Below are 23,230 nucleotides of genomic sequence, written 5' to 3'. Positions count from 1 at the left end.
ATTTTTGAGATTAGTGGAGCCCAATTATCACCTTACAAACACTGTTTTAATCTGTTTTTGGTGCTTTGATAGACGATACAGTTTTTGTATTTAATGTATTTTTGATTAAGAAAGCCAAAATACATGATTACTATTGCAGAATAATGCTGCCCTTTTGACTGACTTCATGTGGCAGTTTTGTTATAAATGCTTGGTTGAAACTTGATTTAATTTTTTAACCTTTTGATTAGCAAATACCTTTTCCTTTCCCCTTTTTCTTTTTTTTTTTTTGTCCCTTTATTTCCTTGTCCCCTCTTTTTCCCCTTTTTCTCCTTCTGCTTCTCTTTCTTATATTTGTATTTATGTTATACATGTATATATACTACTTTGGTAATCTGATTAACTAAAAAATTGTTGTAAATGAGGTTTGCTGTGATTTTGTGCCTAATTACTTTTCCTTGTGTACCCATCAGTACTCTTTCTGTGCTTATCTGTTTTTATCATTACTTTGTCAGACTGATGAAACACCATATCACAGAGGCACGTAGATGTATTTCCCTAATAAAGGGTTATAATCGTGGATGGCTGCTGCAGTTGTGATCACGCAGTCAGTAATCAAGCTCTTTGAGGAGGGCTTGGTAGGGAACACCTTGAGTGGCTCTTGACATGCTGAATTGGTCATGGGGTCACTCCTCCTAAGTGGGAACTGCCCACTTGCTGGCCTTTGTCAACAGGAAAATGCCAAGCAAGCAGGGTTCCCATAAAAAGAACATTATAAACTTTTGGAAAGTAAAAAGAAAGCCTTCTTTTTTTTCTTTTTCTTTTTTTTTTTTTTGTCCCTTTTGTTAGTTTTTTGTTCTTTTATAAGATGGGTAGTATTGAAATTTTAGTAAGTGGCACTTTCATTACTTTCTACATCCTCTTTTTTTTTTTTTTTTTTCCTCTGTGTTGACAGGGTAGAGACAGAAAGGTTTGTCGTGTTCTTTGGGTAAGTGCGGTGAACTGTTTTCTGTCCTCAGTGAATCAATGCTTTGTTTCAGAAGTGGTTGGTTTGGACAGAAACTGTCTTTATCATTTCTTTCCCCCCCAAGAATCACGTCTCTGCATCTCTTCAGACAACGCATGCTTCCCCTTTGGTGTTTCGTTTGATGGCATGGGGTTCTTGCTTGAAGGCATTTCTTTATGTAGGATCTGTGAATGATGAAAGTTATGAATGCATGGCTCAGTGTTTGATATTTGAGTGTTTCATGGAATAATGAATTAATTGTTTTAAACTGCTACAAATACAGTTTGCCCCAACTAAATGGCTGAACTAATTAGAGTTACAGAGTAATTTTCTCTAGTCAAAGACAAGGAAAGTTATCTTGATTTAGACTAACATGCATATAATTTATATAACACAGGTTATTTTTTCTACCGACTTTTTTTTTTTTTTTAAACATGTAACAAACATGAGCACGTTACTCTATTAAATAGGTATTACCTATTTTGCATCCTGTACCCTGTCCTGTAGACTGTGCTACAACAATGCTAAGTTGTTTTTGTGTGTGTAGGTTCCAGTTACTTAAAACGTGCTTCTGGACACAGTTCTGGGCCTGATTTCAAAAACTGGATATAATAGATCACATTTCTTCATGAAATAGTGTTTGATAAAGTCTAGGTTGTAGCACAGTGAAAGCACAAAAATATGTACAGTATGCAGGACCACGATTTCATTGAAAAATACAATACTGACAGGAAACGTGAAAGATGCAAAGGAATCTAAGTACCTAAAACTACATGTAATAAATCATATGCAGACCATCAATCTGAAGGTGTATTCTTGATGCATCCTGCAATAGTGCTTCTCTGGAATTTTTAATATAAGAAATTTAAAATGATGAAAATTACTGCTTCTGAGGAAAGGCAAGCAAGTAATATGCAAGGTTCATTACTGTTATCAGATACTGCCCATTCCTGTCACAGAGTACGATCAAGATGGGTGTAGGAGAAGCCCAGAGAGAGAAATCCTTTACTGAGAGGAATCTGAAGTATGCGTATTTGGTCAACGTACTTCATTCTTGCACCATTCAGCATGTGCTTTAAAGGAGTAATGAGAAAGGGGAATGAGTCTGAGCTACTGAGAGCAGGTCCAACATTTTGTAGAGTCAGACAGGGATCCTACAGGTAGTCTCCACATCTACAGAAGGCAGGCTAACACAGAGCTGAGGATGAAATCCATGGTATCGAGGGTCAAATTTCTGCCTCTTTATGTCAGTAGTAAACTTTGACAAACAAAGCAATAATGGAAATTTATGCTTTTCAGTGTAATCTCAGCATAGGTGATTTTGGAATTTCCTTTATACCTTGATCCAAGTACAAAGTAGTTCTGAATTTAACTAACTTTTTTTTTTTTTTTTTCCTGGCACTATTCTGTTTCTTTTCCTGTGTGTTGTGTGCATGTGTTATCAAAAACAGACAAACAAACAACAGAGTTACTAGCTATAAAAAGCTAATCAGAAACAAACAAACAAAAAGTTACTTCAGAGGCAATTATTTATTTTATTTATTTATTTATTCATTTTTTACGAATGGATAAAACATTCTGATGTTGTATCATTCTTAACTTGTTTTAATCCTTGTAGGTAACTGTTGGCTTTCATAATTTATTCATAAAATTTGTCAATATCCTGATCTCCTCTGTATGGATTTGCTAAACAGAGTTGCAACTTGAAAAAAACCTCTTACCTTCCTTTCTCAGGGTCAGTGTGGAAAATCAGATACTGAAATACGGGTTTACTACTTGTGAAATTACAATTTTGGAAAACGATGATCCTGGAGGAGTGTTCGAATTTTCTTCCTCTTCCAGAGGTCCCTACAGCATCAAGGTAGCTATCCGAGTAACGTCACTTAAACATTACAGACGACTTAGTTCTAACAGAGTGCTAGAAAAAGATTAATTTTATTTTTTTGCAGGAAGGGGAGTCTGTTGAGCTGCAGATTGTTCGCACTAGAGGAAGCCTCATCAGACAGTTTCTGCGCTACACTGTAGAACCAAGAGATAATAATGAGTTTTATGGAAGCACAGGAATTCTGGAGTTTAAGCCTGGTGAAAGAGAGATCATAATTACTCTACTGACAAGGATGGATGGGATTCCAGAGGTAAGAATTAATATTTTTCTCTCTTTAAATTGCATTCACATACATATTTGTTTGTCACTTACTAAAATATAGATGGTTTCACCTGTAAATACCAGCAATTTTTCTGTAACATTTGAAGGCTTTCTTTTTCTTAAGTGTGAGAAATAGATAGAGGAGGAGTGACTGAAAGGCCTATAAGATAGTCAAGCACCATATGAAAGCACTTTATATCAATACAAATCAGGTCTTGTCAGTCTTGCCTGAATATTCATTTCTCTGATATCTCTATTGTTTTGTAATCCCAGAAATCTGCACAATTTGAGGCATGTGTCTGTTGCTTTTCTCTTTGCTTTCTGCTTTTCTGTAGCTTGTTCCCTTTCCTGTGCATCAGCCATCCTGGATTCCATCAGGAAGTTTGCAAGGGTTTGATTTTACCACATTTATGTTAACATAAATTTTAGCTGCTGTGATTCAGCATTTTTTGCTGCCTTTACATGCACATTCCTATGCTGTATTTTGCATAAGCAGTTAGTTGTGTTTGTCTGATCCTGCTAATGAGCTGATCTAGGAGTAAGATGTCAGAAAGCCAGCTTTACAAAACATAAAGGTTTTAGGAAGGTTAATAATCTTTTTGTAGGGCCAGGTGGTCATCAGTCATGGATTGAAGGAGGGATGGAGGACCATATGATGAGGAAATCAGGGGATCACAGCAACTCCAACTTCAATTGCATAGGCTGCTGTAGAAATTCAGGTTTCTTTTCCCTACATACTCCAAAGAAAGGAGACATAAGAAGTCTGAACTCCACTACAGAAGCCAGGAACATAAGTTAATCTAGTAAAACTTAGGCACTAAAACAGCGGGTTATTTAATAGTTCCATTCCCAGTTTTTACTAGTTCATCAGCAGGCTGAGATAAAAGTATTTCCCTGCTTACAGCAGTATTATTAGACTAGGTAAGTCATCCTGCTGAAACGCTCAGGCAAAAACATACGAATTGTAGTGTCAGGACTAAAAAATAAGGAGGTCCTTTTATACTCTTCTATCTCCAAGAGTGGCCAAAAGCCACATACATGAGCAGGACATATATAATCACTTTCCTCCAGAATGCCATCCCAGCCTCCAATGGTGGGCAGTCCAAGGATGTCTGGAGTAATGGATGGTATCTTTGGGTGCCTTCAGATTTTCTTTCTGTTAATTGAAGCAGTTACGCTTTGAACGCAGGTAAGGTTTTAGCATCCATGACATTCTGTAGTACTGAACACCATTGTTTAATTGAATTGTATGTGAAGAACCAGTTCATGTGTGTTTCTTTACTGCTAACCACCAGCCAGTTTCACTGAGTTCTCCCCAGTGTAGAGTAATGCTGTTTTCTAGATAGATAAATGCAATATTTTTTTCTAATGTTCTCTGATACTTTTTTGAAAGTACCATGTCCCATTAGATTAATAAAGCCAGTTGATCAATTCTTTCTAAATTAGCATGCTGTCCATGGTTTAAAAATCTTTGCTTTACCTGTTACAAAGCCAGGAATCTTAAGAAGTCTTGGAGGAAAGAAAATTTACATTTCAGAGTGTGTTACAAACATTACTTGTGAAATTATGCGATTCTAAATTAAGTACACAAAATAAGTCCTTGCTTATAATAATAATAGACTCTTGGAGAAACTGATGCTTTTAGAGATAGAAAGTTCTAACAATTTCCTTTATTTGATAGCATTATACAAACGTTTATTGCATGTAGAATGTGTGTGATTTCATTTTAAGTTTGTATCCCTTTCTGCCTGATGGGGGACTGTGGACTATAGACCATTTTGTTTTTGATGTGGATGTTGAATATGTATTTTTGTTCTGACTGAGTTTCCCTCTTCTAGCTGGATGAGCTATATTCTGTGGTACTTAGTGGCTACAGTGAAATGCCAGGCAAGTTGGGGAATGCCACAATGGTCAATATAACCATTTTGAAGAATGATGATCCGCATGGTATCATTCAGTTTCTACCTTACGAACTAACAGTAACAATAAGTGAAAGCAAAGGAGAAGTCATCCATACCGGTAATTCCTTTTTATTAGAGTTACTTCTTTATCTGCTGTCTGCTTCTGCAAGTCTTATTTTCCCTGTTCTAGGATAACAGAAGTCTAGGAGACTTCTTACTAAAATCTCCACTCAGGACTTTACAGATTGGTACAATGCCAAGCAAGATGAGCAGCGGAGAGTGAAGTGGAGAAGTATGGGTGTGGAAAAACAGAGGGATTAACTGAGTAAAAAGGATTGCTAGAGAATTTTCCAGACAGGAGGGATGGAGTACTGATGTATGTGCAAAGTGCAACGTGGAGGTAGTAGCTCTGTTTGTGGAGAATGAAGAATGGGGTGTTATATAAGAGAAACATAGAGTTAAATCTTCCTATGGGTGATTTTAATTGATCTATTCAGTTATCAATTACTTTTACAGGCAAGAATTAACATGTGAAATTAAAGCAGTTTGCACTGCTTTAGTAATCTGTCTTTGTGTGTCCTTTTCTGTAGCACTCCAACATGTTACTGGTTTCATAAGAAGTGAAATTGGTTATTATTGTATTTCCTTTTTCTCAGTTTCAGATGTTTCAGATGTTCCTTTTTGATTTCTGTTGCTCTGAATATGCACACTGACTCTGTTTATGTTTTTTAGCTGTTTACAGAGTTGTAAGAAATCAAGGAAACTATGGAAATGTTAGTGTGTCTTGGGTTGTTGATCCAGCATGTACCAATGACGTCTATCCAGAGCAAGGGACTATTTTATTTGATAATCTGGAGTTTTCAAAAAATATCACCATTTACTCACTGCCAGATGAGGTAAACACTTTTACAGTGTTTTGGGGTGAGAATATGGGACAAAGAGTAAGTACTAAAACATTAGAGTATAAGGAGAAAAAAGGAATGTGTGTTTCTCAAGAGCCTAATAACTTGTAGGAAATATCAAAATACTTGGGTAGAACTGAGATAATGTCTGCAAATCATAGAGAAATTTCAGAAGCTGTGCATACCTCTAAACAAAAAAGGTAGAAGCTGAGAGTAATTGTACTGTGGTAAAGTTATAGGAAAGTTTGACTGAAACTCGTATCTTGATAACTGGAATCCTAATTTCAATCCTAATCCTATATGCTGATAAATTTGAAGTAATATAAGAAAGATTACACCTAATGATAAATAAATAAAGCTGTAAAAAAAACTACATGTATCAGAAACATAAAACTGGAAGGTAACTTTTGGGTCATCTGTGCAAGATAAAGAGGAAGGGACTTACTTACAAAAACTGTAGATGGATGATAATTTCTGTATAACTGTATGAATTATCATCCCTCTTGAGACACATAAGGACTGACAAATAAAAACAACACTCAGAAATCTCTGGCTTATTAATCCCCCTAACTTTTCATTTTAAATTCTTCAGTGTTTTGTATGCTAGAAATTAATGTCTTAATACTTTCAGGTGCCTGAAGAGGAGGAAGTATTCACCATCAGTTTATTCAATGCTACCGGTGGAGCCAGGCTGGGCAATGTAACCACTGCAATTTTACAAATAACAAAGAATGATGATCCCATTTATTTTGCAGGTTAGATATTATTGTTTATAAATGTGGAATACATACACTACCTAAAACGGACTTTTTTCACAAACCAGATCATTGCGAAATCGTAATCCCAAAAGAGCAAGTGGAAAAGCTCCCCAAACTTTTTTTTTTTTTTGTATTTAATTTATATTTGTTTCCTTCAGAACCTTCCCATTTTTTTGTGTGTGTCATTTTTCTCTTTGTTGATGTTGAGATCAGTTAGGAGGCAAGGTACAAAATATTCTCTCGTACCTGAATTATTTCCTACCTTTATCACATACATCTTATTGTTTCATTGAAGAGGAAGATCCTACTAGAGAGAATTAAGAAAACAGAGCAAATGCAAGCAACTCAGGCTTGAACTCAGACAGATTTGTTGCTTTTGTATTTTCAGAACCTGTGACAGTGAGTGTTCAAGAAGGAAGTGTTGCAAACTTTACAGTCCTAAGGAATGGATCTGCTGATGTCGCTGTTGTTGTCCAGTATATTACTGTTAATGGAGATGCAACAGCTGAAGAGGGAGACTTTGTTCCCAGTGGAAAGAACAGTGTCATTTTGTTTGATGTTGGAGAAAGGGAGCAGAATTTATCTGTGTATATCAACGATGATGATACCCCTGAAACTGATGAAACATTTTATATTATCCTTTTCAATTCTACAGGTAAGTCTTCCTTTTTTTTTTTTTTTTTTTTGCTGGCAATTTCTTAGTATCTTGGTCTTATCATAAAGCAATATTTAAATGCCAAGAATTATACGAATAATGTTTGCTTCAAGATTTTTATACAATAAATGCATACTGTGTTTGAATTTTCATCCTTAATTATTTTATTGGAAACAAAAATCAAATGATAGAGTTGATACTTTGCCTGCAAAAACAACTGGAGTGAAAGTCCCTTTTCAAATATAAATGCTCCAAATTAGATGGACTTCAATACAAAAACACAAAGCAAAAAAAAAAAAAACAAAATTTAGTACCCAACAGTCTTAGGAAAAGAGGTATTCTTTTAGTTATTTTTTTCATGCTCCAGAGTGTATTACAAAACTACATGATTTTTGTAAAAACAAACAGAACTGCCATATTTTGGAGGAAGGGTATGTAATTGCTCTATTTTATTAGTAGCGAAAAGTATGCATACATTTTTTTCACTCTGAGACTATAGTTTTAAAAGGCTTAATTTGCAGAAAAATATATGTCACAATTTACCCAGGGGACCACCTCTAAAGAAAGGATTTATTACCTTAGAAATAACGTATTTTTGTTTATTTATTTATTTTTCAAAGTTTACACTTAAAAAGGAATGACCAAAATTATTCAGCCCATTCCTCACGTTTTTGAAATACATATCTTTTAGAATAAATTATCACTGTTATGTAATATACATGAGAAAATAAAAGTGAAGTATAAGAAATTCATAATTTTTCCAGAGCCCTAAGTATTTAATAAAGACCCTCCCCACACCTAGCTCCAACAAAACTCATGGTGTTGTGGGAGAGTCATTTGCAATTGTGTTATCAAATTTTAATTTACTGCCCTTCATTTTTTACTGTTCTCTAGTTGAGAGGTAATAACAGGCTCTGAATCTGCTGCAAATCTTTGCAATGCAAAGCAAAGCTGTATTGAATCAGCCATTGAAACCTGAGGGGCTGTAATTTAATAAAGCAAAGAAAGATGATGGCAATTAACCATCAGACTATACCTTCAGATTGTGTGACACGTTCTCAAAGTAAAATACCTACCAGGTATTCAATTCAAGATTAGGAAACCTAAAATTAGATTTCTTCATCTGTAAGCACGCTAAGCATCTTAGTTCTCATTACAGTCTCTGATGGTCTTAGTCTTTAGCAGTCGATAAGACTGAAGTGATTGAGGTCATGCTACAGTGGACACCCTGCGGCTGGCCTGTGAGGTTCTCACAAGGCAGCATTGATCTTGAGTTGAATCCTTCCCTGAACATTGGTAGCAGGCAGCCAGAGGTTGACAGGGAAAGCAGTAATTTGAGTATAAGGCAGCTAAGCTATTTCCCAAGGTCGGCTGGTATTCACTGTAGTACCCAGGTCTCTTATAAAATATCAGACTAGGGAAAGGATTAGACAAAACCATTCTTCTTCCTTCATAAGTTTTCTCTTTTGTTGTCTCTTTCTACTTTAATAACTTTCTTCAGGATCTACTGGTAGCTCCCAATACTACCCCATTGGGAACATATCATGGCTTTTCTCCTAGCACATGGGGAATGGGTATCCATAGCCTCCTTTTTCCTCTAAAATGAGCATCATATAGTTTTACAGCCATTCTAGAATCACTAAGAATAAAGAATATTTCTATACATATTCCTGAAAGCAAAAGTTGGTTTTCTTTCTATGATTGGTTACATACAGTGGCCTTGACTGTTCTGAAATTTTTTTGGGGACTGTTGTTCCTGAGAGAAAATACAAATAGAGGTATATGAAGTTAGAGGAATAAGCACATTGTTTAACGTGGAACAAAATTTAGTCGGACACTTTCAAAGAAGACAAAAAATGGGGTGGGTGTGGACACATTATGTTCATCTATGGACAATGCAATGGAGTTAGAATTAACATCCCTTAATATTTACCTGTACTAATATGCACACTGAAAGCCTGCTAGCTTCCCATCTACATAATAAGAATCTTATGTTTCTTCCTTTTAGATATTCTTTGATATGGGAGTGAATAAACTCTTAGACATTGCTCATAGCTTGTATTTAGTTTAAATGCAATACTTTTCTTCTAGGTCTAAAGAAGGTCGCGGCTCTCTGAATACCTTACTCTTTTATTCTGTACCTCTGAATATCTTATTCTTTTGACTTGTCCAGATGATCAAACAGAAAATGTTACCTCACATAACAACTACATGCAAGGATACTGTGTAGTAAGAATCACATCTTCTCAGTTCATGTCATTTTTCCTGAAAATCTTACGTCTTGCTCTCTGGATGGTACACTACTTAAATACTTTTACTCTGATTTGCCTGCTGCTGAATACCTCAAATTCTGTTTTTCACTGACTTTTATAATTGTCCTTTTCTTTGTATAAAAGCAATTGTAGTGAGTAGAAAACATAATTGGATTTAGAGTTACCTACATTTCTGATTCCAATTTTAATAATAATAATTGTCCTCTTTTTTAGGAGATACAGTTATCTTTAAGGCTGGAATGGCAACAGTTATTATTGAAGCAAATGATGATCCTAATGGAATTTTCTCTTTGGAACCTTTAGAGAAGCCAGTTGAAGAAGGCAAAAGTAACATTTTTTGGTAAGTAACGTTTAAAGAATATCTTTGCACTCTTTTGGAACTGGTGTATGTGGTACTTTATAAATAGCACTTTGATTAAATCAAATGCACAAGTGTGCATTGATAGAAGTGCACTATAGAAAAACAGTTTTACAAAATTTTGGATTAAATGATTTGTAATGTGTTGAAGACATCACCTGTAATACTATGGAGTACACAGTAAATATTAAAAAGTGCACAGAAGCTCATGTTGAAATGTAACTAAATAAGACTTCAGCATTGATGTTCTGTTATAATCTCAGGAACCTGTAGATACAGAAAAATCTGAATGATTGAGCACAATATAACCTAGGCTGACAGAAAAAGAAAAAAAACCACTCAACAAATAGCTAAATAAAACTGTGTGGCACTAGGTGGCTTTTTGTACCCATCTTTGAAATTTTCAACTGCAAACTACTGTATTCTTTCTTTCTGTTTTTGTATTTTTTTTTTCTTTTATCTGTTAATTACAGATTGAAATCTATACTTAAAGTCCGGATGTGACACTCTTCATTAGTCTGACCTTTGAAAGTATTTTCCTTTGTGCCACCATGATATATTGAAGAATTAGCAGGGTTAAAAATTGAATGCACTTGGCATCTCGCCTTGTTACATTCATTTCATAAATTTACTATGGGGTTTTAATTGGATGAAAAAATGATTTTTCGTTAAGAAATCTTGAGACAGGCTGTAAAGAGAAGTTAGGTCACAATAAATGCGATAGTGCAAATAGTTAGGGAAGAGGTTCTTCTTGCATTTAAAAAATCATCCTTTTTTTTTTGTCTGTTTGTTTTAAAGCCTTGAAGCAGATGCTTATGGCTGTGAATTGGTTCTTTATGCTTGTGTCAATACATCTGAAATATGAATAGTCTCAAGAAAAGAGGATATTAAGTTCATTGTGTGTTTGTTGTTGTGCTGTTCACTGTTTTGGGCTTTGTTGTTTTTTTGTCCTTTATAGTCTAATCTGCAGGATAATTTTTGTGGATTTGGTGGTGTTAAGAATATTGTTTTGATGTAAACATGCTTATATACAGGTGCTTTATGGAATTATAGGATACCAAGATCTCCAACATCTGAGGAACCTGCTCAGTCATCATTGATAAAATATATTTACTAGGGATCTGTCTCTTCCATACTGTCACTACTTTGACAGTTGTGTAGCATATAAAAAAGTGGTCAAAGTAGCATGTAACCAAACCACCGAAAACACAGAGGTTTTAATGAGGTAATTGGAGTTAGTGCAGCAGCGCTACACAGCTGGGATAGAGCACCCTGGTTAACGCCACAGAAGAAAAACCTTTGGAAGCAGAAACAACGTAAATGTGTTGCTGTGGCTGGACTAGTTTAGCTGAACTAATTCTTCAACCTGATATAATCTATTTATAAGGCATTTTATGTCACCGTGCAAACCGACAGAAGCAAACTTCCTGTATGTAAGCGCACTCTTAATAAAGGCACTGTATGGGTCACTTTTTATTTGTAGTGCCTTTTTGAAATTAGTGTAATTGTGTTAGCAGATAGTTACCAAAAAAAAAAAAATCTTTTCATTTACTACGTTCTTAATCACAAATAACAGTAGATTTCTGAAAGCCGTAGAATGTAATTCTAATTTAATACAAGTGTAAGAAAAAGTTTAAGTAGACTTGATGACTGAAAGGAGAAACGTTTGTGGTTAAATGTAGATGATTCTCTTTCCTGTCTAAGAGTGTCCAAGTATATTAATTTTTAATGTTAACTTTCTGAACTATTATGCATTCATATTTATTATTATAAATTGGAATTACAAGACACAGTGATGTGTAGCTTCACAGTAGTATTCTGCATGGACCTGCGTATGCTACTTCTGTTTTCTAAAGTACGTATTCCGGGAGTAGAATTGTACTGCAAAAGTGGTTGCCTTTAAAAGGAAGGCTTCATGGAACAGTTGTAGTATATTAGCATTTTACTTTATATTACATAGTATATTACTTCTTACTGTAAGGAAGATTACAGTAAAAGGAGTCTCCACATTTTCCTTTTCTACTCAACGCTGATGCATGCCTGCCAGGACTCTCATTCTTTCTGTATCACTGAACAGGATTTTGAGACACAGAGGACACTTCGGCAATGTTTCTTTGACCTGGCAGTTGTTTGATAATAACTCTGCACTGAAGCCAGGAGAAGAATTCTATGAAACTTATGGGACTGTGTGCTTCATGGATGGTGAAAGGTCGAAGTCAATAACGCTACGTGCCATTTCAGATAGAATTCCTGAATTCAATGAATTTTACATTCTAAAGTTGGTGAATGCTTCAGGTATTGTCTTCCATATCACCATTTCCTTCATATCTGGTAGAAAAGAGTTATGTTTAATCAATCAAAAAGAAACCAACACTAGAAAGAGCATTGCTTTGAATCATGTCTTGATATCCTATGCTTTTCTGGTAAGGTTTTAGGTCTTATTTTTCATTTAATCTTGATTTCCATATATAGAGAGTTACTCAGTTCCCGAATTACTGTTAAACACATTTTGGTGATCTGAACTTTAAAAGGGATGCCTCTTGGTTTTTGAAATTAAACTTCTTAAAGTTCAGAAGTTTCATTTCAAAAACCAAGAGTTCTGAATTTCAGATACATAGATCTCCATGCACAAAATATAAAACAAAGATACTAACAAAGAAATAACAAAGGTATTAAAGGTTATGTGTGTCTACCATAATAGAGGTTGCTTTTTTGTTTGTTTGTTTCCCTAGAGGAGGTAAAATACTTGTAGTTACCACTTCACATGACTTAAATTACAACTTTAAATTGCTACTGGACACATTTCCTAATCTGGATTAATTCCACTTTAGTACTATTCATGGTCTTCTGTGCTCTGATACAAGTGAAAATGTGTGTTGGCCTTTCCTGTAAGTGAAGTCCATACGGATGTACAAAAGATTTCCTGCTTATAACAGGTAGATCACTGTACACTTTGAACACGGAGATTCTCCATTCACAACATGATCTTCATATCATGAATTCTTACTGTGCAAAGATAGATGACTAACACCAGGACTGGGCAGCAGTTTTAACACACAACTGGTTACTGTTTCTGCAAGGTGTATGTACTTCTGTATCAGAGGCAACAGGCAAGATTTTGCCATTCTCTATTCCTGTAAGTCTTTGAGCAATACAAGAATTGAATTTGGCCCCCATGCTTATCAAACGAATCAAAGGTAACCTACCTTATTGGCTAATTAAGAAAAGATGGACCTTGTCATGTTTCACCTGAAAGACATCTGTGTGTTTTACAGCTGAAAAATAGCATGTGGGTTTGTTTTCTACTGAAATTACATCAGCACAGTGTTTTAAGAATAATACAATTAACCTATGTAATTTTCAAGTTAGATCATTTGCTATAAGTCCAGAGGATCTTAAAGGAGGGTTTGAGGTTTTTTTAGAAACTTGTTTTATTAAAAAAAAAAAAAAAAGTACTTTGAAACTTTTTTCTGAGTGTGTTGTTTAATCATTAACTTTTACTCTAACTTCTATTACGCAGGTGGGTCTCCTGGTCCTGGTGGTCAGTTATCTGAAACCAGTCCTACTGTAACTGTCATGATCCCTTTCAATGATGACCCTTTTGGAGTGTTTGTTATAGATCCAGAGAGCCAGGACAGAGAGATAGTGGAAGATACTCTTTCTGAAGATGACCTTTCCTATATTACGGACTTCACCATCTGGAGACAGCAAGGCACCTTTGGTGTTGTCCGACTAGGTTGGGAAATACTGTCTAGTACCTTCCAAGCTGGACTGCCATCAATGGTAGATTTCTTGTTGCTTGGATCATTCCCAAGCTCAGTACAATCACAGCCCCACATGAGGCGCCATCACAGTGGAACAGACGCTCTGTATTTCAGTGGAAAAGAGGATGCATTTGGCATTATCGGTCCTGAATACCCATACAATGGAAATAATGCAGTAACCAATTTTACATTTTCAGCTTGGTTAATTCCTAATGTCAGTACAGATGGCTATATAGTTGAAAAGGATAACGATAATGGGACTTTATATTATGGTGTGAAAATTCAGACAAATGATTCTCATGTTTCTGTAGTGCTTCATTATACAGCATTAGGGTCCAATATGACATACATGGCTAAAACATCAGTCATGAAATACCTGGATGAGAATACTTGGCTTCACGTTCTGATTACTCTGGATGAAAGTATAATTGAATTTTACGTTGATGGAATTCTAGTTCTGGGAGGAATGAAGAGTCTAAAAGGAGAAGCAATTCTTGATGGTGAGCCTTTGCTATTTTTCTCCATATATAAAGCTCTGAAATGCATAGTCTAGCCACTTCAAAGGTGGAAGAAATACACTGAAATGATTATATCTGTTAAGTTAATTGAAAGGAATGGATAAGAATTCTTTGAGGATTTTCAGAAAGCCTATGGAAATTGTGTGAATGTTCTAAAAAATTCAAACTGCTGCGATGTTGAGTGAGAGTAGAGGACTATTAATTGTATGGTGTACTATTTTATTTCTGCTTTTAAAATTCCAGGTTGAAGTTTAAGAAATCAAATTTTCCATTTGTAAAAAGAATAGTACTTCTGCAATTAGTAATTTCCATCACACTTGCAGTACTGTAGCTAAGCTGAGAGGCTGAGAGGTTTTTTTTTTTTCCCTCCCTCGGTTTCTAGAACAAATATATGTGAAATGCAATTATGCTTTTATTGCTAGAAGGATATGTCTGTGCTGTAAATTTTCTTTATTAGTGGGGATGGCGTGTGTCTGGGGATAATGCAATAGTAAGGCAAGTATGTCATCTCTCTCCGTTGAATGTTGGGTAATACACAGTGGTGTGCATAGCAGCCCAGTTTTTCTCAGCATCCTCCACTTTGTGCCCTGGGACTTTTATCAGTTCCTGTGGTTGCTCATCTCTACAACTGCCACTCAGTGTCATATGTATGACAATACACTGAAGAGCACAGCTTTTTTTGTTTGTTTGTTTTCTTTCGTTTTCTGAAAGGCAACTGAAAACAGCTGATGTGTGTGTTTTAGCACAAGAGCATAGCATGGCACAGAACAGGATAGAGTAGGAATGAATATGAGGCAGCTGTGATCCTATAGTTTGGAGACAGAGAAATATAAATGCTGTTGTAAAAAGAGTTTGGAATTTGCATGGAATTACAGTGTGGTGGATGAAATGGATGTCCAGAAGGGTTAATGCAGTAATCATGAGTATCATCAGAATGGATCAGCTGCCCTAGCAGAGGGAAACAAAGTAGGATTTGTTCAGCAAAACAAGGGCTAAAAGGGGTTGCAGTTCTGCTCTGAAAATCTGTGGAGGAAAGAGGGAGCCTCAAGTCTCTAAGACTTATAAAAATGAGGGATGATGATAATGTGCTGCTAGAACTAATAGGATGAAAAACTTGGACAGCATAGGATGGAATTGTTTGGCCTGTGAGGACTTACCTGTAACATTGAGATGAGGCTCAAGGAACCTCCTGATTTTGGATCTCAAGATCAATATGATTCCTCATCCAGGGACAATGAACAGTTTACCATTGGTTTTTAAGAAAAACAGGTAGTCAGTTGCTGACTGTTTCATACAAATACAATAACATGAGAAAAAATTATAATTTCCTTCTCAGGTCCAGGAATAGTAAGAATTGGAGCAGGAATCAACGGCAGCAGTAGGTACACAGGGTTAATGCAGGATGTAAGGCTTTATGAGCGTAAGTTGACACGAGCAGAGATCTATGAACTTCATGCAACTCCTGCAAAAAGTGATGTCCACCCTGTCTCTGGGTATTTGGAGTATTGGCAAGGAGAGACCAATAAATCATTCATCGTGTCTGCAAAGGATGACAAAGAGGAAGAAGGAGAAGAATTATTCATACTAAAGCTCATTTCTGTGCGTGGTGGAGCTCGAATTTCACAAGAAAACACCACAGCAAGATTAAGAATACAGAAAAGTGATAATGCTAATGGTTTATTTGGCTTCACTGGAGCATGTATCCCTGAGGTAAGGTGGTCATAATGGAAATTGTAGGTGATATTTCAGGCACAGAAAGCTAAATGGCAGGACCAAGTGACCTGAACAAACCCTAGATTTTGCAGTGTTTGCTTTTGTGGTTAAGCAAAGTTTTCCTAGGATTTGGAGATGCATATGTTCTGTTAATACAACCTCAGTTCCACTGGGATTTACTATATAATTTTAAAAAACTAAAGAAAAAAATGGTTAAGAAAATTTAGTTTACTATATAAACTGAAGACTAAGGCTTAATTTTTTTTTTCTAGAAAAATATTTTACCTTCACTTCTGTTACATTTGAGTTACCAGTTAAAATGTAAGATTTAATTCTCTGGTTTTTTTTTGAGAATGGATTATTGCAAAGATTTTTATTTTAGTTTTCTGTGTCACATGATGTGTTTGAGATAATTTTACTAGAGATCATGCAATGACAAAGTGTTATGGATTTTTCCACCTTCATTTGCTGTCATAAACTAAGTTATAATTTGCATATGTTTGATGTCAGTTGGTTGATTTAGTAGTGGTTTTTTTTGTTGTTTTAGTTTTAACAGATGAAATCTTTTTTCAGTGGTATCCATTCTATATGCAGAGTGTAAACTTGCTACTTTTTGAGGAGGCTTGAAATAAACATAAATCATTCTTTACTTCTTTAATCAATTATAAGGGGGAATAACATGATAGCTATCTCTACTGGTATTGGATTATTTTGTGGAAAAAAAAATTTAATATAGTTTTCATTTGGGAACTCTTATGAGCTTTAATTACATTCTTTTTTAATCAAAGTGCTTATGATGTTTTTAAAATAACTGTCTTGCCTGAGTGATACTAGTTTTCAGTTTGGTTCAGTTTGCTTATTGTGTGCCTACCATATGCTATGATAATAGATTCCTTCAGGTTCAAGTACCTCTGATACGCTGTGATGCCACAGATCATCAGCCAACCATGAAGAAAAAAAATAATTATATGGCACGGTAATTGTTTTGCACCTATCATATGTCCATTTCACCAGGGAAGTATTAGAGCTCTTAGTGGTGATGCAGGAACACAGCATTTTTTTACCAGTAGTTTAACTGTGCATATCTGTCTACTAGGCAGCTGAAGTCACACACAGTATCTATGCTTTCTTACAAAGCAGCCCTGAAATTTATCTAATGCATAAGATAGCTTTAACCTTTCCAATAACTTTCAGATAAAATTATTTTCTATGTTAATTTTATGAACGTTATTTTCTAAAATAGAAGGTCAGTACCAATTAAAGCTTCATTCCAGAGATGTGAAGTTGTCGCTGCAGAAGTCATGTTATCTGTGAAGATACAGAATTGTAAGGAGGACAGTAGAAGAGAAAAATCTGTTTTTCTGAATGATGATGGTATAGTTTATTTCTATCCATAGTGTGTCTGGTTAGAGAAAGTGCTGATCCAAATCTTTCTTTAAATTATTGCTAAGGAAAATTACAATATTGACGTTATTATAAAGCAATAGTTTCATTTGCTTTCGACAGGTACATTTCAAGCATATTGATTCTGTCTCTGACGCACAGTTTTAGGAAAGGGGTTGTGTCCAGGACGAACTGCAGTGTATTGTTATTTGTTACCTTAATAGTCCTCAGGGAGGCATCAGACTTTTGCAGATTCCACTAGGATTGTTCTGATTGGCATCAAGGTCAGTTTCAGCTTCCTAACACTCCAAAAGAGCTGAAAGTAACATGACAGCAATTTTTTACTTGAACATTTGTCTGGCATTAAATATTTTCATGTTATTTAATGAAATTGCCTTGATTTACTTTGACAGTAATAAACGTTCCAAATTTTTGCTTTCTTCCAGACTGCTGATGAAGGTTCCACTATATCCTGTGTTGTGGAGCGTACAAGGGGAGCCCTAGACTATGTGTATATAAAGTACATTATCTCACAGGTTGATTCCACTGGCATTAATTACTCTGTTACCGATTTTTCTAATAGCAGTGGCACTATCACATTCGTTCCTTGGCAGAGATCAGAGGTAAACCCTACCTTCCTATTAACAATTCATCCTGTCCTTTACAAACCTCCTGGAAAATACCTTCTGAGGGTGCTTGGCTGGTTTGCATACTAGAGAGTGTTTACTTCACATGGCTTTTCTTATTATTATTTTTTATTTTGTTATTTTATGTTGTTATTTTTTTGTTATATATATATTTTCTTTCTTTCTTTTTTTCCATCCCTGACAACAAGAAAGTGTTATTTGTAGCTCTGTGTATATGTCAGTTCAAAAGTCACCATGTGTGCATGTACATATTAGATACATGTACATATACATAAAAAATATTAACTGTATTTATGTGTATGTGTACATATACTTTAAAAAGTGTAGATAGTCCATGTACTTTCGAAATTGGAAAATGATCAGGTTTGATCTGAGTGTTGTAACTCAAATTTATGTCCACAACAATTAAATAGGCAATAGTAAGATTCATTGCTGTTCTTGCACTCAAGGCTATCCAGGTTCTGTCTCCTTTTAAATTCAAAATCAGAAACAGGAGATTAAAGGTGTTCTTGTAACAATAGCTGTTTTTGAGTCTCCCTGAAATGATTACTGTCTGCTTTAATCTATTCCTCTGCATAAAGTGTGCGAGCAACTGGAACATAAGGAAATTATTCAATATTCTGGCCTTAGAGACACCTGAAATTGGTAATCAGAATTGCATCTCTGAGTTGGGGGAGAGAAAGAGAAATGATACATAAGGGAAGCTTTAGCTGCTTCTGAGAAAGCTTTCTAAAAGTCTTACGAAATTCCTTATCTGAATTAGTTTAAAAAAAAAAGAAAAAGAAAAAAGAAATACCAGGATACCAGGATACACTGAAGAGTAGGAATTCAAAGCTACAGAGGCCCACAATTAAAAAATTATGTGGGCAGACTGGAGGTCCAAAAGAGGGCCAGAAAGATGATCAAAGAGCTGGAGAACCTGTCCTCTAAGGAAAGACTCAAGGGGTTAGATCTTTTCACCCTTTAGAAGGGGACTTTGATCCCATTATTACAGTACCTAAAGGGCAGCTCCAGAGTTGACAGAGGCTCTCTCTTCTCAAGAAACCACAGGAGAAGACAGAGGGCAAAGAGTACAAAGATAGAGTGGGAGAGGTTTTGTCTTGAAATTTTTTACAACTACTGGAACGACTTCCTTAGGGACAGGGTCGGGTTGTCCCGACCTCAGCATCTGGGCCAGGGCAATCCCAAGCACAAACACAGGCTGGGCAGAGAAAGCACTGAGAGCACCCCTTGGGGGGGGAAGGACCTGGGCGTGGTGGTTGATGAGAAGCTCGACATGAGCCGGCAATGTGTGCTTGCAGCCCAGAAAGCCACCCGTACCCTGGGCTGCACCAACAGCAGCGTGGGCAGCAGGGCGAGGGAGGGGGCGAAGGAGGAAATTCTTCCCTCAGAGGGCGGTGAGGCCCAGGCCCAGGCTGCCCAGAGGAGCTGCGGCTGCCCCATCCCTGGCAGAGCCCAAGGCCAGGCTGGATGGGGCTGAGGGCAGCCTGGGCTGGGGGGAGGTGTCCCTGCCCATGGCAGGGGGTGGCGCTGGGTGGGCTTTAAGGTCCCTTCCAGCCCAAACCAATGTATGGTTCTATGGTAGAATTCCCATCACCAGGGGTGCTTAAGATGCAGTTGAACATGGTGCTGGATTATTTCATCTATTTTTTTTTTTCCATGAAACATTGAACTTCATCTTTTGATGTCCCATCCAACGTGGGCTGTCCTATGATTAAAATTCTGGGGTAATAAACAGCGTGTGCTAGAAATAGAAATAAAAATAATCTGTTTCAATGAATTCAATCCTGATGTACAGCACAGAATTGTTAAATTTATTTGAAGAAGTGGTGCGGGACCACAGCCCGCCGCCCGCCTGCACTACTGGTTCGTGGAGGCGCAGAGCGACCCCCGCGGCAGCCCCGTGGTGCTGTGGCTGAACGGCGGCCCCGGCTGCAGCTCCATGGAGGGCTTCCTGAAGGAGCACGGCCCCTTCCTGGTGCAGCCCGATGGGGTCAGCCTGAAGTACAACGACTACGCCTGGAACAAGATTGCCAACATGCTCTACCTGGAGTCCCCCGCTGGCGTTGGCTTCTCGTACTCCGAGGACAAGAAGTACGCCACGAATGACACTGAGGTCGCTCACAACAACTACCTGGCGCTGAAGGAGTTCTTCCGGCTCTTCCCCGAGTACTCCAAGAACGACCTCTTCCTCACGGGGGAGAGCTACGGGGGGGTTTACATCCCCACGCTGGCCGAGTGGGTGATGCAGGACCCCAGCCTCAACCTGAAGGGAATCGCTGTGGGAAACGGCCTCTCCTCCTATGAGATCAACGACAACTCGCTGGTTTATTTCGCCTATTACCACGGCCTGCTGGGGACCCAGCTGTGGAAGGACTTATAGACCTTCTGCTGCTCCCAGGGGAAGTGCAACTTCCACGACAACTCCAACCTTAACTGCACGCTCAAGATGGAGGAGATGATCCAGATTGTAGAGGAGTCCGGCCTCAACATCTACAATCTCTACGCCCCGTGTGCTGGTGGTGTCCCTGGGAGCATGAGGTACGAGGGTGACTACCTCGTCACACACGACCTGGGAAACTCCTTCATCCGGATGCCGATGAGGTTCTCCTGGCGACAGAACCTGTTCCGCATGCCTGTAGCCCGTAAGAAGGTGCGGATGGACCCGCCGTGCACCAACTCCACAGCCCCCACCATGTATCTGAATTCCCCGGAGGTGAGGAAGGCTCTCCACATCCCCCCTGAGGCGCCCGAGTGGCAGGTGTGCAGCTTCGAGGTGAACCGCAGCTACAAGCGCCTCTACATGCAGATGACCGAGCAGTACCTGAAGCTGCTCGGAGCCATGAAATACCGGATCCTGGTGTACAACGGGGATGTCGACATGGCCTGCAACTTCCTCGCGGATGAGTGGTTTGTGGACTCCCTGTGCCAGAAGGTGCAGGTGTCTCGCCGGCCCTGGCTCTACACTGAAGGAGGCGAGAACCAGATCGGGGGCTTTGTGAAGGAGTTCACCAACATTGCCTTCCTCACCGTCAAGGGAGCCGGCCACATGGTGCCCACGGACCAGCCCCTCGCTGCCTTCACCGTGTTCAGCCGGTTCATTAAGAACGAGCCTTACTAGGAGCCGCCGAGGCTGCGCGTGGTGCTTCCACCTGCCTGCACGCGCCGGCTGCCTCCTGCATGGCTCGTCCTCGCTGCTGCTTGGCTGTGCCACACCGCAAGCCACTTGCAGCTGGCGGGGCTCGGCTCAGCCTGTCAGGACAGCAGCCGGGGTGAACGGCGTGGAGGGGCGCTTCCTGCAGGCTGGGGGGAGAGGAGTCCCTGGGGCTCCGTCCCTGCCGGGCGCTGCAGCTGCCTCCTCGCTGTGGCTTCCTGTCTCTCCTCCGCCCCGTCTCTGGAGGCACCTACTTCCCTCTGGGGCGGGAGCGGTGCCTGCCACTTCCCTCTGCACTGCAGCCTCTGCACGCACGTTGCCCTGGGCAGGCTCTGAGCCAGCTGCTCCCTGCTAAGCACAGTTCACGCGGTGGCTGTGAGCTGCCCCACGTTGGGCGCCAAAAAGACTGTTGTGGTTTAACCCGGCTGGCAGCTAAACACCACACAGCCGTTCGCTCACCCTCCCCCCTCCCTCTCTGGGATGGGGGAGAGAAACGGGAAAGTGAAGCCTGTGAGTTGAGATAAAGACAGTTTATTAAGACAGGAAAATAATAATAACAATAATAATAATAATAGTGATAATGGTAATAGTATTAACAATAATAATGTGTAAGAAAACAAGTGATGCACAATGCAATTGCTCACCACCCGCTGACCGATGCCCAGCCTATCCCCGAGCAGCCGGCCCCCCACCCCGGCCAGCCACCCCTATATATTGTTTAGCATGACGTCAGATGGTATGGAATACCCCTTTGGCCAGTTTGGGTCAGCTGTCCTGGCTCTGTCCCCTCCCAGCTCCTGCTGCACCCCCAGTCTGCTCGCTGGCAGGACAGAGCGAGAAGCCGAAAAGTCCTTGGCCTGGTGTAAACACTGCTCTGCAACAATTAAAACATCAGCATGTTATCAGCGCTCTTCTCATCCTAATCCAAAACATAGCACCCTACCAGCTACTAGGAGCTACTTAACTCTGTCCTAACTGGAACCAGGACAATATCTAAAAGGCACTAGGAAATAAACAATTGTATTTTCTGGGTATGAAGATAAAGAAAAAAAAAACACAAAAAAACACACCAACATATGAACACAAGGGAATGCAAAAAGAACAGATAAATATTAGTGCTGATAAACATTAGTGATGTTTCATAATGAACCAGAATGCCTTAATATTCTTCTGTGTTTTGATTGTTTTGTTATTTTTTCATGTACAAATCTAGGTGAGGACTACAGTGTAGCCTCATCAGATGTTGTCTTACTAGAAGGAGAAACAAGTAAAGCTGTGCCAATTTATATAATTAATGATATCAATCCTGAAGTTGAGGAGTCCTTTTATGTTCAGCTGCTGAATCAAACGACAGGAGGAGCCTTGCTTGGATCTTTGACGAGGGCAGTCATAACCATTGAGGCTTCTGATGACCCGTTTGGATCCTTTGGTAAATGAGTCTTATTTGCATATTTTCTCTTGTCCAGTAGCAATCTGCTGATTTGTGGGTGAGTTATTACTGGGCAATGGAATAAAAATTTTCAGAATACAAAAAGGGAAGTCTGGATGAACACAGTAAAGGACAAAATAAGATAAACTAAATTAAAACGTGTAAGTAAGGGCAAATGGTGCCCTTATATAGCGAAATTGAAGCATTCAGTCAACTTATATATCAAGATTTTGTGAGACGAAGGTGGATTTTGGAGTCTCCTAATGGGGATGGATTTTAATTTAATTTGTATTTTTTTATCTATTCTAAATGTTGCATTTCTGCAATAGCTTGAAGCTTAAGTTTACATGCCAAAACCTGTTTAGATAGTGCAGTGTCATTGTTTTACAAAATAATCAGGCAAAGCAGGTTTAAATATCTGGGGAAATTGGAAAGTACAAATATGACTTAAATTGCGTTCTTGTATGTTCTGGTTGTTAGTTATTGTAGTTTTTCTTCTTTCTATCATTATCAGTAAAATGGATTGTGGACACTTTCCAAAAATAGTTTCATTACACAGGTTTTGAGAAAAAAATGGTAATTTCAAAAATTTAATGACATTTTAGAAATTTATCTTTTCTATTTATTTTTTCTATTTCAGTATT

General features: G+C 38.2%; 2 protein-coding genes across 2 annotated transcripts in view; both read left to right on the top strand.

Annotated features, from left to right (window-relative positions):
* Positions 1-23,230, top strand: part of LOC125181908 (adhesion G-protein coupled receptor V1-like) — a 66,036-nt gene that overhangs the window by 18,318 nt on the left and 24,488 nt on the right. Inside the window, 14 exon segments of the mRNA XM_066985129.1 lie at positions 935-967; positions 2,720-2,846; positions 2,935-3,120; positions 4,970-5,150; positions 5,765-5,928; positions 6,566-6,689; positions 7,081-7,347; positions 9,834-9,960; positions 12,056-12,273; positions 13,499-14,242; positions 15,597-15,970; positions 17,803-18,063; positions 20,405-21,099; positions 22,282-22,586. Coding sequence (XP_066841230.1) covers positions 935-967; positions 2,720-2,846; positions 2,935-3,120; positions 4,970-5,150; positions 5,765-5,928; positions 6,566-6,689; positions 7,081-7,347; positions 9,834-9,960; positions 12,056-12,273; positions 13,499-14,242; positions 15,597-15,970; positions 17,803-18,063; positions 20,405-21,099; positions 22,282-22,586 — 3,806 coding nt within the window.
* On the top strand, positions 19,946-20,386 carry LOC136787848 (lysosomal protective protein-like). The gene has a single exon (XM_066985224.1). The coding sequence runs from the start codon at positions 19,946-19,948 to the stop codon at positions 20,384-20,386; it is 441 nt and encodes a 146-aa protein (XP_066841325.1).

This window comes from Anser cygnoides, chromosome 31 (genome assembly GCF_040182565.1).
Source record: "Anser cygnoides isolate HZ-2024a breed goose chromosome 31, Taihu_goose_T2T_genome, whole genome shotgun sequence".
In the NCBI taxonomy this organism is placed as follows: Eukaryota; Metazoa; Chordata; class Aves; order Anseriformes; family Anatidae; genus Anser; species Anser cygnoides.
Note: the sequence above shows the minus strand (reverse complement) of the source record. Positions and strands in the feature narration are given on the sequence as shown.

Excerpts from the sequence above, each read along its gene's own strand:
- LOC136787848 (XM_066985224.1), top strand. The coding sequence starts at position 19,946 with ATGGAGGGCTTCCTGAAGGAGCACGGCCCCTTCCTGGTGCAGCCCGAT.